The 17,197-nt window shown below is 41.6% G+C and overlaps 1 protein-coding gene across 4 annotated transcripts in view; it reads left to right on the top strand.

The window, feature by feature from the left end:
* Sipa1l1 (signal induced proliferation associated 1 like 1) overlaps positions 1 to 17,197 on the top strand; it is a 336,501-nt gene that overhangs the window by 255,085 nt on the left and 64,219 nt on the right. For all 4 annotated transcript variants that reach the window (XM_045153765.1, XM_045153762.1, XM_045153763.1 and 1 more), the window contains 3 exons: positions 239 to 413; positions 6,454 to 6,557; positions 9,708 to 9,865. In XM_045153765.1, the coding sequence (XP_045009700.1) occupies positions 239 to 413; positions 6,454 to 6,557; positions 9,708 to 9,865 (437 nt within the window). The remainder of the gene's footprint in view (positions 1 to 238; positions 414 to 6,453; positions 6,558 to 9,707; positions 9,866 to 17,197) is intronic.

The raw sequence follows: 17,197 nt of genomic DNA, 5'->3' as shown, positions 1-17,197 counted from the left end.
ATGATGAATGCTGACATACAGGCAATTCAAAACTTTTTTCTGTGTTTTTCTCTTAATTCATGAGGATTATAAATGTTTATTCCACTGTAGTCTTTGGATCCAAGACAGAAGAATGAGAAGAAGAATTTCAAGAAGACATTAGCTTTTGGCTGGGCGTTTTCCCCATGGGACTTGTTAGCACTGGGGGGTAGCGCGCATCTGCTGATACTGACATACTCCGTGTTTTCTGCCTCCACAGCTAAACTACCAGCAGAAAGTCGGCATCATGTACTGCAAAGCTGGCCAGAGCACTGAAGAAGAGATGTACAATAACGAGTCAGCGGGTCCTGCCTTCGAGGAATTCCTTCAGCTATTGGGAGAGCGAGTTAGGCTAAAAGGATTTGAGAAGTATCGCGCACAGCTTGACACCAAAAGTAAGAAATAGACCCTTCCCTAGGCGTGATTTCCTCCTGCAGTGCTGATGTGCATTCCGTTAAGTTGTCCGTAAAACAACACTGCTGTTTAGTGCACAGCACTGCTGGTGATGGGCAGAGAAAGCCAGGCAGGGGAGCATGTGGTAGCAGAGCCATCTAAGCACGTGGTCCAGGTAGCTGGGATTGGACTCAAGGCAAGGCTGTGTACAGAGATGTGGGCAGGTTAGGTCAGTGAACGCGGCATACAGAATTACTCCAGGATAACATTGCAGACATTTCATTCATTCCATTCAGCCGAATATTAGGGTGACTTAAACATACAATAACTTACAATCTGATGGTAAGCCTTAGAATCCTTAACTTTCCTTGATTTTTTTTGTAATCCTTATTCTTTTCTCAGGGTCAGCCCTTGTTTATTTTCCATATTTTTCTAATACCTGGGAGGGCTTTTTGTTTCTGTGTTTCTACTGCTGTCCATTGTTTATTTGTTTAAGTATGTTAGGACTTTTTGTACACGCCTTGCTCATCTTCTCCACCCTTCTGTCCCTCTTCCGGTCCTCACTGGCTCTCTTCCCTGCCTCAGATCACTTCCCTTCTGCTTTCCTGGTACAGTTAATCTTCATCTCAAAGAAATAAGCCTTTGGGCTTTGCCATTCATTTGGTTTATAAAATGTGTTGATAAAAGCACAGTAATGAAGTGATCTGTTTACCTACAGTGTAAAAACCTACAAGGTCGTACAGTGTGATTCCCTAAGTCATCATAGATTGCAAAGGTTAATAATTAGGTTCTCGATTATATATTTGTGTTACAGTATGTTAAATGTTGGCTTCTGCTACATGTCTGTATGGAGACGGTTGGCACTTTTATCTCAAAAACTATCCATAGATACATATGACCTGTTTCTCTTTAAGAAGGTCTTTGGATTAACACATCTGTATTACAGTCTACAGTGATCTCTCTGATTTTCTGTACAGGAAATTAAATAAGGAATTGACTCATGAAAACAGAAAAGCATTCATAAACTCCACTGCAGGGAAGAATTTCCTGTTGCCATGGTTTTGCTGTTGCTAACTTGGAAACGACATGCAAGAGAGACTATTAAAACCCACAAATAACCTAGCCTCTTAAATATTATTTTAGCTTTCTATACTCAGTGTGCAACTGTATAAGATGCCGTTTCTAGGTGCTCTAGAGTCTTTATGTCAAGACATGCTGATAGCCCCTCTGCATAAGATGTTGTCTCTGGCTATCCTGGAGTCTTTATGGCCAGACATGCTAATAGCCCCTCTGTGTAGCTCGTTCAGGTTTTCTTGGCTTGCTGTGTTGTGTGAATCATCATCACCCCAAGGAATGGTTGAAAAGAGAAGAAAATGTACAGTAAGCGAGCTGATTCTTGACATGGATGGCCAGATTGCAGGGCAGTAAGGCTGTGTGTGAATCTGTATAATCCCAGCTCTCTCTTCATGGAGAAGGATGGATCACATAATAAATACCTAGCTGCAATGCAGTAAAATAAGTAGAATGAGCACTTTGTGTATATTTTGCCCCAAATCCCAACAACTTTAAATAGAGGTTAGGGGGGAAATGGGTTTAGATTAGCATACTGCTTCTAACTGTAGTTTCAGAATTATGTATACATTTTGGAAGGATGTTTTTCTTTTCACTGTACCCTCTGACCTATCTCCAGAAGATGATCCAGTTTTCTTTTCTGCTTTTGCAAATGTGCTTTAGTCCGTTACTGTAGCAAACTACCTGAGGTTGGGTGATTTTGTAATGGAAGAAGGTTTACTTAATTCAGTTCTGGAGGTCCAAGAACATGGTGCTGGCTTCTCTTCAGCTCCAGAGTGCCTCCCAATGACAAGAATGCTTGTGGAGGAGGTCACCTAATGTGACAGGCTAACATAGAGATTGGAAGGACCCGTTTCTTATGAACAACAAAGCCATTAAAGTAGGACCAGCCAGCTTGTGTGCTCCATAGCCACTTCCCGGCCATGATGCACCCCAAGGTGACTCTGGGTCTGTGCACTCAGCTGTGCACTCTCAATGTCTTCTGTGCCTTGATTTTATGTCAAGGAATTCCTTCTTTCATTTAATCCGTAAAAGGGAAAATGATTCCCAGAAGAAATCCTAAGGAATCATTTCTGCAGCAGATCTCACCCAAATCTCTAGATTTTTCATTTTCCCAAAATTAAAATACCTGCCATTAGTTTTTTCTCTCACACCTCCTTTCCAGGTTTCCAGTTAGACATGTGTCATATCTTTTACACAGGTTAATGAGGCTTAAAATTTTGTTTGTTTGTTTGTTTGTTTTTTGAGGTAGCGTTTCACTAGCTCAGGCTGACCTGGAATTCACTATGTAATCTCAAGGTAGCCTCAAACTCACTGTGCTCCTCCGACCTCCGCCTCCCAAGTGATGACTTACTTTTTTTTTTAACGTTTATTTATTTATTTATGAGAATGAAAGGCCGGGGGAGAGAATGGGCTCATCAGGGCCTCCAACCACTGCAAACAAACTCCACATGCATGTGCTCTCTTGTGCATCTGGTTTACATGGGTCCTGGAGAAACGAACCACGATCCTTTGGCTTTGCAGGCAAATGCCTTAACCATTAAGCCATATCGCTAGCCCTCAACTAATGACTTTCTAATGCTAGCTCTTGTTGAGTGTTTGAGAAAACAATTGCCTCCAGTATTTTACCAGTTTTTCTAATTTGTAGTGGGATAGTAAATCTTATACCAGGAGCCCCATGACGGCTGGAACAAAAATCCCAGATTAATTTTGTCTTTCTTTTTTTATTATTTTTATTATTTTTAATTTTTTTTTATTTATTTATTTGAGAGCGACAGGCACAGAGAGAAAGACAGATAGAAGGAGAGAGAGAGAATGGGCGCGCCAGGGCTTCCAGCCTCTGCAAACGAACTCCAGACGCGTGCACCCCCTTGTGCATCTGGCTAACGTGGGACCTGGGGAACCGAGCCTCGAACCGGGGTCCTTAGGCTTCACAGGCAAGCACTTAACCACTAAGCCATCTCTCCAGCCCTAATTTTGTCTTATTTTGTCTTTCTTGTCTGAGTCATCTCATATAATCCTTGCAAACTGCTAGTTAAACCCAGTATACAGAACTGGCTTCTTCACGTTCATTACCACGCCCTTCATTAGATAGCCAGTAATCCTAGTGTTCAGAGAAAGCATAGCAGTGAGTCCACACCCGTCCTTTCTGCCTCTGTCTTGGCCTCTCCCATGGCTTTGAACTTGCAGTGCCCAGAGCGTCTCTTGAAACAGCTCTACTTGCCGGGTGGTGGTACTATATTTCAATTTTCATACTTCTGTGAACCAGAAGTCAGGAAAAAGGTCGGGAAAGGAAGGACCCATGTAACTGGTCAACCATTGCTGCTTTTTCAGTTATCTGCACAAAGTCATTTCCCCATCTCCAAAGTAAGGACTTAGAGCAAACACATAAGCTACAAATAAATGTGTCATAGACTACAACATGAAAAAATTTCAGTCGTAGATTTTTTTTTATTTTTTTTGCCTCTGGATTTATTTCCTTATTTGGATGACATAGCCTGTTGATAATTATCCTTTCCTCCTACTTCAGTAAATAGAAAAATAAATGTCCCACCAAGCTGTTTATTATTTGAAGACTAGAGACCACCCTCACTGTCAGCTGTGCTCATGTGCTATTTGGAAATTATGTCCTGCTCGCATCTCAGTTGTCAAGTCAGCACACAGGAGACCCGGAGGGAGTTCCGGTGCTCGGCATTCCTTCCCAGCCTGCCCTCCTTAATTTGCTGCAGTGTTAGTGACGACTTGCTGCCTCCTCTAGTTTTTCTTAAATATTTTATTTTTTTATTTGAGAGGAGGCAGAGAAAGAGAGAGAGAGAGAGAATGAATATGGGTGCACCAGGGCCTCTAGCCACTGCAAACCAACTCCAGACACGTGCCCACCATGTGTAGCTGGCTTACATGGGCACGGAGGAATCGAGCCTGGGTCCTTTAGGCTTTGCAGGCAAGCACCTCAACCACTAGGCAATCTCTCCAGCCCCCTCCTCTCGTAAAGGCACTGGAGAGCTGGGGAAGGGCTCGGGTGAGGCTGAGTAAGACTTTTCATTAAGAAAATAAATCCTTTATTAGGACTATTTAAACTTTTGACAGGGAAAGGATGAAACATGCAAAGAGCTGACTATTCAGTGTCCTGGGGACTCTGAATGAAGAGTCAATACATGAGTGAAGAAAAGGATTCCTTTCAAGGAAACTATATGTTCGACCTTAACTGAATCATATTTAAATTCTAACAAACATATTTGTTGGTCACCTTTAGGCTGTCACCTTCACATACTTTATTTCACTTAATCCCAACAAGAACAAGGGTACTGTGTATCAGAGACGTGAAGTGACTGGGTTGTCACCTAGCACGTGATACTGCTGGCATTTTCAATTCAGATCTTGTTCCATGTCAGGAGCCCATGTCATTGCAGGTGTCTTTCAGTGTGAGCACTTTCTGAGAAGTTATCTTTGCTTTGTTCTATTTTTAGCTTATTTGTTTACATTTTAAAATACATTTTTGTTTATTTACTTATTTGAGAGAGAGAAAGAGGTAGAGAAGAGAGAGGCGGGGGAGGGGGAGAATGGGTGCACCAGGGCCTCCAGCCACTGCAAACAAACTCCAGATGTATGTGGCCCCCCTTATGCATCCTGGAGAATTGAACCCGGATCCTTTGACTTTACAGGCAAATGCCTTAAATGCTAAGCCATCTCACCAACCCATTTGTTTGCATTTTGATCTCACCTTGAAAGTATAGATCTCCCAATAAGCTCGAGCTTAAAATGCAGGGATCTACAATATCCTTTCTCTTAAGCAGTGGAGCCCCCATCTCAGAGCTGCTTGAAGAACGTGTTTCATGAAGCTAGGTTTCTCTTAAGGCCCCACATCTGACACATCATACTTTCTGGTGTGGTAAAATAGTTTCTCATATGTGCAGTAGAGATTGTTTTCTAGGGAACTGAGAGTGCAGCAAACACTAGGGCTTTAAAATCAGGAGGGCAGCCTTTGTTCCCCAGGGGCATGGCTTGTTACTTGAATTGGAAACAATAATTAGTCCTTGGTGTCTTGTGATCTCCGATGGTAAATAAATTTATCTTTATTTTACTGGCCCTAGATTAAATTTAGCACTTCCTTCAATTATGAACATAGATAATAAATCACCTGTGATTTTTGCCATAAAAAGCAGATATTTTTATCATATCATTTATTGGCAATAAATTGATAATAAGTGATATTGTTTATGACAACTTCAAAATTATGCTATTAGACCAGTTGCTAAATCTCATCTAAATCTTGTGCATAATGTTTGCTCCTTTACTTAATTTATGGCCTGTTGTTTTGTATCCCAGAATGGCCTGAAAGTTGCTGTATCCCAGGATGACCTTGAACTTGTGAAAGTCCTCCTGCTAGGACTACAGGGTTACAACAACACATCCAGCAATAGCATACTTGTAAATCATTTCATAGTTGTTGGGTTTTTTACTTAAAAAAGTGTGTGTACACACATGTGACTGGCTACCTTGAGTTGTTGATTCCTTCCATCCTTCTCCCTAATTTGAGGCATACTTTCCCTTGTTGTTTGCTGCTTTATTCTCCTGGCTCTGCCTCCCATTGCTTTAGGCAAGTCAGGATTATAGATGCAGTTCCACTTTGTGTCCCACTTTAATGGGTGCTGTGGATAGAACTTAGTTCAGCAGATTAGCCATTGAGCCATCTCTACAGTCTTTTTAGTTGATTTTTGTTGTTTGTTTGTTTTCTTAAGGTCTAGTTTATTTTATTTCATACATTAGCAAATACTATTCTGAGATTGTATCCAACCCATAGGTTTTATAGATGTGCCAGAGAGGACTAGGTGTAAAAAGTAGGTTAAAACACCTATTGTAGGCCTTAACTGGGATCTTTTCTTTCTCTTCTCAGTTTGTGAGATCTTTCCCTTAAGCAAATTACTTTTTCTGTCATTTCATCAGTAACATCCTTTTCTTTTTTAACTGAAGCTGACTCCACTGGAACCCACTCTCTGTACACAACCTACAAAGACTATGAAATTATGTTCCACGTTTCCACCATGCTGCCATACACACCTAACAATAAGCAACAGGTAAGAGATCCCTGCGTCACGTGCTTCTCCCCCCACCCCCCCTAAACAAGCCTAAACAGCAAGTTTGTACAATTTGCAAACAGGCTTTAGTGTCACCCCTGTCCCCGCAGCAGGGAGCTTTGTGCTCCGTGGAAGCACGGAGTAGCGAATGCGCTGGAAACAAGTGAAGACACGCAGATTCTAGGTTAACAGCCAGCTGGATGGCTTTGTGAATTAATCATTCGCTTTTCACACTGGGCATTGAGGATTTTATGAAATCTGAAGAGAACAAGTTGAAATCATGGTGATTAGATGACTCTGCAGGGTTATAAAGAATACCCACGAGTACATGAAGATGCCTTTCAAGAGGCCAATGCACAAAGCAGGAAAATACTGAGAACTTCATCTGGATTTCAAGAGAAATTTATTATTTCATCTTAGAGAAGTGTCAAGAAATGTGTCATGGTCTCCGAGTGATGTTGTTTCTTAACATGTCCATCAGAGATGGCAAGGAACGCCACAGTGGCACGTGTTCGTGTCACATTCGGAGTCCTGTGTGGGTCCCCAAGCACACAGCTCCATGACTGAACTGCGAAGACAGGGAAGCGCAGAAACTAGGAAGCGACACCTTGTCAGAGTAAAATTGATTTTTTTTGTTTGATATTTTATTCATTTATTTGAGAGAGAGAAAGAGAATGGGTGTTCCAGGGCCTCTAGCCACTGCAAACAAACTGCAGATGCATGTGCCCCCTTGTGCATCTGGCTTATGTGGGTCCTGAGGAATTGAACCTGAATCCTTAGACTTCACAGGCAAGTGCCTTAACTGCTAAGCCATCTCTCTAGCCCCTGATTTTTTTTTTTTTAAGAAAACACACAATAATCCAAAAAAAAAATACCAAACTGAAATTTGGAAGAAGCAGACAGCTACCGCCTTCCTTCCACAGCTATTACAAACACAAAAGTGCAGTTTCACTTCTGGCCTTTGATGCATGTGGCTTTTGGTTATTGGTTATTGCACACTGTGGTGCTAACAACACAGGCCAGCTGCACAGTGAATCATATCCTCTTTCATAAATTTTAACCAAACACTAATTGAATCCAACATTTCTTGCTTTGGGTTTGATGAACTCACCAATCTAAGTAACAAAATTTTGCCTCTCCTGAGAACCAAAGTAATTTAAAGAAAACAAGTCAATGAGTCAGTTACAAATCTGAGATAAGCCCATCTTAAGATATTAAGATAAATTCTTTGATCCAGACTTTAGGGACAGTTTGTTTTATGAAACTTCCCTAGTTGTAGATTTTTATTTATTTTTTATGCATTCAGGTTTTTTTGTTCTTTGAGGGTCTCTCTAGCCTAGTCTGACCCTAAGCTCATGGAAATCCTCTACATCAGTGTCCCACATACTTGGATTCAAGGTGTGAACTACTATCCCTGGTTTCTAGTTGTAGATTTCTCTAAGGGAAATCACCAGACTAAAAAAGACAGACTCAATTCTGATCAATCAGAATTTGGCAAAAAAAAAAAAAAAAAAGTAACAATATGAACTATTTATCTTTGACAGAAGATCAAGGACTGCTCTGCCTGATTACTGCAGAGGGAAAGATGAGGCTTGTTAGAGTGTGGCATTTAATAACAAAGTCAGTTACTTTTAACTGAATGCCTTGATGTGTCAGGCAGAGTAGGTTTTCATTTAATTTCTGGGCTTGAGATGGATAGCTGGTTTCTATTTGAGTCCTTTATGAAGTGTTAATTTTTATGCATCAAGATATGTTGAAGAATTACATTGCATGAAAAAAAGATAATGACATCATCAGTGCAGAAATGATGCATGGTAGTAGACAAGTAATGTATTTTTTATATCTAAGGTTCTAAGTATTATATAAATGAACTTTCATCATTGGTATATTATTATTTATTTTACTTTTGTATCATCTGATGTTTAGAAATGAAGTAAATGGCCCCATTGGATGATAATTTGAAATGCTTTCAGAGTCCGAAGGTTAAAAGTATATTACCCAATTCTCAGCAGTAATCCAAAAGGCTAATGTTTCTCCTAGCTGGCAATCACTACTTGATCACTGATTTTATGTGATTTGTGTGCCTTAATGCTACTAGGGAATTTAAGAATTAAAATATGTTATACAATTGCAAGCTTATGTCTAATGGTTATTTTATGACTGCCACATTTATATGTCCTCTTTAACAGCATCTATCAAATACTCAATTTGTCCTTACACTATCAAGTCAAGCTGTCTTGTCAAGCCCTCCTGAAAACATGCTGGCCTGGAATGGTTGGGTTGCTTTAATTTGAAAACTACTTCTACAAAGTTCCATGTAATATGAAAAGCAAGGTGATACTCGGGAGCTTTCACTGTAATTAATGAAGCTGCTTAAACCTGGAATTTCACCTGCCTTTACATTGCTATTACATTCTGGAATATTATTCACGTCTACATTCCCAGTTTGGAACACACAAACACTACCAGGAAACTCTTGGCCACATTTTTTTTTAAATGAAGCCAATTAAACCACAATATCAATTGTGTTGTAATTACTGCAGCTATTCTCATCTCTAAAAATCTTTCCCCATGGTAAATATCTTTCATATATGAAAATGGAACAAAACTGTTGTTATAGAAACTGAGGACTTGGAGATGCCAGATACTGGGTGAACTGTTTGAATGGCTATATCCTTTATGCAAATTTCAGAATGTTAGTTTCCACATTCTTCCTTGGAGAGAATGATATGAAAGTCTAAAATATTGATAGCACTGTGTATATTACCTTCCCTGGAGAGGGCTGATTCATGATGAATGTTTTTAATGTAGAGAATTGCTGGGAGGGAATCATTTCTGTAGAGATGTAGTCACTGGCAAGTTGCCCATGCTCCAGTAAATAACCCCCACCTATGCTCATGTAAGTAACCCTAATTAAGCTCCGTGGGTCATGCAGACAAAAAGACGTACAAGTAGGAAGATCCCTAGTTGTGAAGAAGGGATTTAGTGGGAGGGGACCAAAGAGTGCCATGGGGGAGAATATAATCAAAATATATTACGTGTATGAAATTGTCAAAAATTAAATTAAACAAAAACATAAAGAATTAGGGAGACTCATATTACTGTCATTTATACTGTTGCTTTTTTTTTTTTTTTTCTTTTTTCTTGTAGCTCTTACGGAAGCGACACATTGGAAATGACATTGTGACAATTGTTTTCCAAGAGCCTGGAGCACAGCCATTTAGCCCGAAAAATATCAGATCCCACTTCCAGCATGTCTTCGTCATCGTCAGGGCCCACAAGCCCTGCACCGACAGCGTCTGTTACAGGTGCGCATCCGGGGTACAGGAGAGGCCGGGTGGTCGTGCAGAGGGTCCTGTCGCTTCTGCTTTCCAAAGTGGCCGTGGGACATCTTTTACCGTGTGGTTTTGTCTTTGCGTTGCGTATGTAGCTGGCTGGATCTGCAGATGACATAACCCGGTGGTGCTGGCATCCCCACTCTTGTTGGTTAGACACCTGCCGTTTCCATTTGCACCTCCTCCTTAGGTGGAGTCCATCATCCATACCATCTGGTCACCAGCTAGCTAATTACTCATACTGCTAATTATATATTTCTTTTGGCATGGCAAGAGCCTAGAAGACTGTTCATAATCTGATAGAGAAGCTCATTTTTAAAACATTGTTTCTATTTAAAAAACCCCAACCCCTGCTTGTTACTCCTAACATTTCTAAGTATACTCTTAAAGGCATTTCTTTGCTTCTAGAAACATTTGCTCAAATTGTTTTGGATACAGTAAGCATTTGAAGCATGCTGTCGTGCTGAGTTGGTGAAGAGGCCTGCAGATACAGGACAGAAAGCTAAACCTTCTTGAATGGGCAGGAGATAATTTGGGGACTGGACAGCTGTACCATTCCTTTAGAAGACAGTTTCTTTTTAAGTCTTTGTCTAAGTCAGTACTGGTCAATGGAAATTCTGAACAAGCCACATACTGACTTTGCATGTTTTAATACCAGATTCTTAAAAGAAATAACTGAAATTAATTTAAAACTATATTTTGACTCAGTATTATATTTTACTTAACCAAATATAGCTAAGTATTACTTCAACATGACTAAACATGTAATTTAAAAACATTTTAAATTATTGTGAGCCCCGGCAAACACTTAGCACTCAGGCGGCTGAGGTAGGAGGATCACCGTGAGCTTGAGACCAGTCTGAGTTCCCGAGTGAGTTCCAAGTAGCCTGGGTCAGATTTAAACCCTACTTTAAAAATTTATATATATAGACAGACACATTTTTGGACTAAGTCTTTGGAATGTGAAGCATATTTTCATTTACAGCACATCTCAGACTGGATGCTAAATTTTCATTGAACAGTTCAGTTTTTTTATAAAACTTACAATTGAAAGAACATAATTATATACCCAGATCATTTTAAGTATGAATTAAATAGCGGTTTTTAAATTTTAATGTGATTTAATATTCTTTGGTCACACTAGCCAAATTTCAAGTACTTGTTAGCCACTCATGGCCATTGATCCCCATAAAGGCCAGCACAAGGAATACAAGGGTTGACCTTTTCCAATGTTTTCTTCTATTCTCCTAATGCACAGATACACATAGTGTCAAAAATCATGATTTTTGGTTTCTCTCTCATAATTTGAACCTCCTACATAGGAAGGCCATCTCTCCCTCCACCATATGATGCCCTGCGATCTTTGCCAGGAACATGACACCAAACCCTCTGGGTTCATGACAAATGGGCATCCATAATTCCCCCAGTTACCAAGCTCCTGTGAAGGCCTGACACATTGTTTGTCAGCTGTGACTGTTTGTGCCTTTGCAAATCTGAAAGAATGCTTCTGCTTGTCACTTCACTGAGGGAAGTCACAAGAAGTTTTAAAGTTGGTGATCTTTCCTACCGTCAGCTCCTGATTCAGATTGTCCTATGCCTTCAAACGAGGCAGGCATGCTTTCGGGGACAAGGTATCCAGAGAGCAAGAAGAAGTTGGGCCTCTCTTGCATCCTTGCAAGTTGATGAAGAAGGGAGAGGAGCTTATATTCTGATGAAAATAAATGCATGCTGAGGCTGAAGGAAAATTTGTGTTGATTTTTTTTTCAAGGTAGGGTCTCCCTCTAGCCCAGGCTGACCTGGACTTCACTACGTAGTCTCAGGGTGGTCTCAAATTCACAGTGATCCTCCTACCTCTGTCTCCCGAGTGCTGGGATTAAAGGCGTGTGCCACCACACCTTTTCCAACATTTGTTTTGATTTTTAAGATGATAGATATAAGTTTTCTTCACACTCTAGCTACTCCCCAGACTAAGGATTTGAATTTATAGGATCTTTCTTTACTTTGGTGGAAAAGTTAGAAATTCTAACTTCATCCTTATATAGACAGCTAGAGTAATTCAAATATCTTTCCCCCCTTTATGTGGTACTGGTAATGGAACCCTGTGTCTTGGGCACAGTAGCCAAGTTCTCTACCTCTCCTACCCTAAAGTGCCTTCTAGCCTGAGAAGTCTCTTCGCTGAAGACATAGGGCCTCTTTGCTGAGGCTCTGGGTTCCATCAAAACACCTAAGTAAGTAAATAAGCAAGCGAGACAAATCCTCTTGGTCCCATTTTCTCCCCACTGAGAATAGTCCTCTGTTTGTGAGTTGGTTTTCTTTTTGTTTGTTTGTTTTTGGACACTTTCTAGGTTCCTGAAGCATGAATGTGGAAACATTCTTTTCTCAAGGAATCGTTTTGCTATAATAATGTAGATAAGTACAGGGTTGCCAAGTTATAGAAGCTATCAGGATGGTTAAGAAGACAGAATTTGGTTGCATGTGCTTTAAGGCACAGCTGCATGGAATTTGATGGGAAGCAGAGGAACAAGTCCAGGATCGGGAGCGGCGTGTGCCGCACGGAGCTCGGGGTGGGGAGGAAATGCAGCCGAGAGGCTGCTCGTGTGGGGGAGGAAACTAGGCCGCCTCGCAGGGCTGGCCCGCTAGACTGACCCACTGTCACCATGCAAGGTAATGCATGCGCAGAAAGAAATTTGGATGTTGCTGTCTGCTTATTTCTCACTCTTTTAATCCTATATTAAGTGTGTGTGCACTACTGTAGACCCTGGGCTAGAACAGGAAAACCAAGAAAGCTTTATGCAGTGGATCTAGAGACAAGCTCCCGAAATAGTTTAGAAAAGCTAATTCCGGAAGGCAGTTAACCTTGAATAGTTATGATGCAACCAGGAGCTCAGAAATCTTCACGCTAAAGCTGATCAGAGAGCCCTCCCGCCTCTGTTACGTTATCTGTGTTACTCCACTGAGCCTCACTGCCTGGTGGGGCTGACAGAGCAGTTCAGAAGCAGCAAGTCAGAGAGGTGGCGGGGCTACTGAGCAAGAGTGTGCCAACAGCCATCGATACGAGACCATTAGTGAGGATGAGCAAGCCCACATTCGTTTCCATCCGAGATGCAAGTGCAGTAAGCTTGGCCATCTGGGCCATGTGACATGAGGACAAGCTTCCATACTGCCTCGCTTGCCCCAGGGCTACACTTCTGTGCAAAATAGTGTCACATAGTGCCACTTTTCAGCAACTAATGAATCAATGTCTCTAGCACTGATCATCCAAGGCTGCAAATACCACAGAGAGACAACTGGTGCGTCTCATAATGTAAAAAAACACAACCTCACCTATGAATTAGTCTTATGCATATCTGAATCTGATCCAGGCTTAATTCAGATTTACAGGAAATCCAAATGGCCAAGAGATGTGTTCTTAATCCACAAAGCCAGACTCTGGGACTCTGTAGTTAACAAGCAGCCCAGGGTCTTCTACAGAGGCATTGCAAGAGATAAAAGTGTAAGAGGCATAGAGAGGAATCCAAAGTATGAAAAGGTTTTTCAAGATTAATTAATTGCAAAGATGAGAATTTAGGGCTGAAGAGTTCGCTTAGCAGTTAAGGCGCTTGCCTGCAAAGGCTAAGGACCCAGGTTCGATTGCCTAGTACCCACATAAGCCAGATACACAGGGTGGCACATTCATCTGGAGTTCATTTGCAGTGGCTAGAAGCCCTGGCATGCCCATTCTCTCTATCTCTCTCTCTCTCTCTCTCTCTCTCTCTCTCTCATAATAAATAAAATATAAACAAAAAAAATTTAAGATGGTGGTAAGGCATTTGCTTAAATTCGCAAGGCTCAGGGTCCAATACCAAGCATTGCCTCCCCTAAAAAATAATTGATTACAGTGTGTAGATCTTATTTGGACCATAATTTAGATTTTTTAAAAAAAAAACTAAAGAAAACCTTAACACCACTTAAACAATTGGAAATTGAACCATTGATTTGGTAAAATGAAGGAATGACCAAGTTTACAACTAGAATAGTAATGAGTACTTACAAAAATGACTCTAAACATTATTGTGGTCAGTAGCTACATTTGGGAGGGCAGAAATGTATGTTACTCTTCCCAGGAGGGTTTCCATCGTCAGTGGTTGTGATGTAATGAACATTGAAGAGTCGGTGTGCAGAGAACACTTGGAGTTGGACCGAATGATGGAGTTGCTTACATCTTAGATCCCTCTTCGGTGCCATGCACGGTTGCTTGTGACACATCTGCTTAAAAACCTCACAAGTCCTGAGTATAGGCAAAGAAGTGTGGTGTGTGCACACTGAGTGTCCTGTCTAGCCTTGTTCTCATAAAACAAATTTTAAAAAATTCATTTGCAAGGTCCCGCTGAGAAGAAAAAGCCAAAATGAGGCCAGTCATGAAAGTTAGCATTCTAGTTGTCTAGCATTCTATGCAATGGCCTTTCTAAGAAGAAGAAAATGAAATATGTCACTCTTGTGCTTAAAACCACTTAGGAACAAGCCTGGACTCCAGCAAAGCCCGAGGTACTCTGGTCTGTTCTGTCTTGTGACTCTCTTGGCTCCTCTCTCCTCCCTCTTGTGCACTACTTGATGTTCCAGAAAGGATGTGTTGTGCTTTCTTTGTACACGTGCTGCTCTCGGGGCCAGCTGCCTCTCCTCACATCCACCTGTCCTTCCTTCAGCTTGTGAAGCCTGGCCTCCTAGAACTACATAGCCTTTATGGATTGTAGCTCCTAGCGCCCTGTACTTCCCAGCAGAAGACTCAAACCACACTCTTCAGTTTCACCCTTGATCTTCAAGAGTGGCCCAGATGGGCTGATAAGGTTGATTGAGTGGTTAAAAGCACTTGCTTGCAAAGCTTGGCTGCCTGGATTCAAATCCCCATTACTCACATAAAGCCAGATGTACACAGTGGCACGTGAATGTGCAGTTCATTTGCAGTGGCAGGAGACCCTGGCACAGCCATCTTCCCTCTCTGTAAATTAATTCATTAACTAATTAGTTAATTAAAAAATCTTTTTGTTTATTTTTATTTATTTATTTGAGAGCGTAAGACAGAGAGAGAAAGAGGCAGATATATATATAGAGAGAGAATGGGCACGCCAGGGTTTCCAGCCACTGCAAACGAACTCCAGACATGTGTGCCCCCTTGTACATCTGGCCTACTTAGGTCCTGGGGAATTGAGCCTCGAACCAGGGTCCTTAGGCTTCACAGGCAAGCGCTTAACTGCTAAGCCATCTCTCTGGCCCTAATCAGTTAATTTTTAAAAAAGAGTAGCCCAGAGTCTAGCACAGAGGAGCTCCATGAGTGCTGTCGAGGAAAGGAGAACTATTAAAATCCACGGCTCCTCAGAAGGAGCACAGGTGTCTGTTCCTGTCCTGTGCCCAAATCAGCTTCTTGCAAGGCTCCCCAAGCAGTATTCTATTAATTTAATACTATTTAATAATTTAACACTATTAAAATATTATACATTTGTTAACAAGGAGAGAGAGAGAGAGAGAATATGAATGGGTGTACCAGGGCTTCTAGCCACTGCAAATGAACTCTAGATGCATGCACCACTTTGCATCTGGCTTTATGTGGGTACTAGGAAATCGAACTCAGGTCACTGGGCATTGTAGGCAAGTGTCTTAGCCCCTGCGCCATCTTTCCAGTACCCCGCCTTCTTTTTTAACAGTCCTAGGGACTGAACCTAGGGCTTAGCACATGCTACACAAGTGCTCTACCCACGAACTGTATTCCCATCTCTTTACTTTTGAGGCGTTGTCTTACTAGGTTCCCAAGCTGCCCTTGAACTTGCAGTCCTTCTGCCTTTGCCTGCTGCGTAGCTGGGATTACAGGCCTTTGCCACCAGGCCTGGCTTCCTTTTAAATTTGAAGTTGGGGATTATTATTTAATTGCTGTTCACATTGTGCTTCCAAAGTTCAAATTTCCTTTTTTTGCCCCCCTTTAACTCAAGCCAGCCTCGAACTTGCTTTATAGCCAAGGATGAAGTTGAGCTCCCGATCCTCCTCCCTGGTCTTCGTAAATGCCTAAATGTCGTATTCTGCTCACTTTCCATTAAGACTTCTGACTGCCTATTCCTAGAGCATCCCTCTATGTCAACTTGAAATTGGTTCTGGTGTCAAGGTCTGTTCCTTCGCCCAAGGTCTTTGATGCTAGAAAATGTTACATGACCCACATCGACTAGAAGCAGCCTCACAACAGTCTCCTGGGCCAGGAGACTTATGTGGGTGGTCTGTTTTAGCTAGTGCCTCAGGAGTTGAGGGGAAGATTTGAAAATGTTTCCCTGGGGGAGCAGGGTGGTCTTGTAGGCTGCTGGCACTCTTGCTTGCCTGCATATTTCCCAGAGAAGTGAAGGACTTGAGTGCACTGTTGACATGGAGTTGAACACAGGACTCTTTCCTAGGTCTTCCTGTCATGCTCACAGACTTTGGAGAATGTGTTTTTAGGTTAAAATGGACGCACATATTCTTGGAAAAGTGTAAAACTTAGTTGCATTTTAAGATGAAGCGCTAAGACTTTATGGAAGAGTTTGAGAGCCAGTGACGTCCCTTCCGGTGCTGCCCTTCCTTACGCATACTAGCCTCTTTGTCTGCCCGACCTCTTCCCTCCTGATCGCCAGGCTGTGGCCCTCCACGCTGCCAGCTGGATAAGGCTTAGAGCTACTGGTAAAGAGTACATCGTTACCAAGACACGGTGCTGGGAAGCAGCTGCCACAAGTATGGCCCAGCAGAAGCCCTTTGGAACCCGCTTTAAAAAGTATCAAGAACAGCTTATAAGTAATATATCTTAAGTACCTATATATAGTAAATCTATTCTAGCCAAACATTTTTTTATTGAGGCAAAATATTGTATTGAGCTTAGTCCAGGCCTTATTATCAAGAGTTTAGCATGTGTGGCATCTAAATTAATGAGCATTTTAACCTTGTGGAAACCTTGAAAGTTAGATGTGTCCAGAACAAACCTGTGTTTGAACAGAGTCGTCCAGGGTATCATCTTCCTCATCACTCTCTGTAGGAATTCTATTTCTAATAATGCGAGGCTGATTAGTGTCTGTCTCTTTGGCCTCCCATCCATGGTGAATCACTGATAATTACATGTTAAAGATTCAGTTCTCTGTCTCATAGCTCATTCTAGAAGCTTATAATTATTGGTGGTTTTCAGTATATGTCTGTCTAAAGTTCTGTGGCTTAATAAACAGATCTATAGAAAGCTCGTAGGCTTCAGGGGCAAGTAGATGGATGGGTACTGATAATCACACCCCTGTGAGCATGTTCCTCCCCACAGTTTGGATAAATTCA

The sequence above is a fragment of the Jaculus jaculus genome, chromosome 7 (genome assembly GCF_020740685.1).
Source record: "Jaculus jaculus isolate mJacJac1 chromosome 7, mJacJac1.mat.Y.cur, whole genome shotgun sequence".
Classification (NCBI taxonomy): Eukaryota; Metazoa; Chordata; class Mammalia; order Rodentia; family Dipodidae; genus Jaculus; species Jaculus jaculus.
Note: the sequence above shows the minus strand (reverse complement) of the source record. Positions and strands in the feature narration are given on the sequence as shown.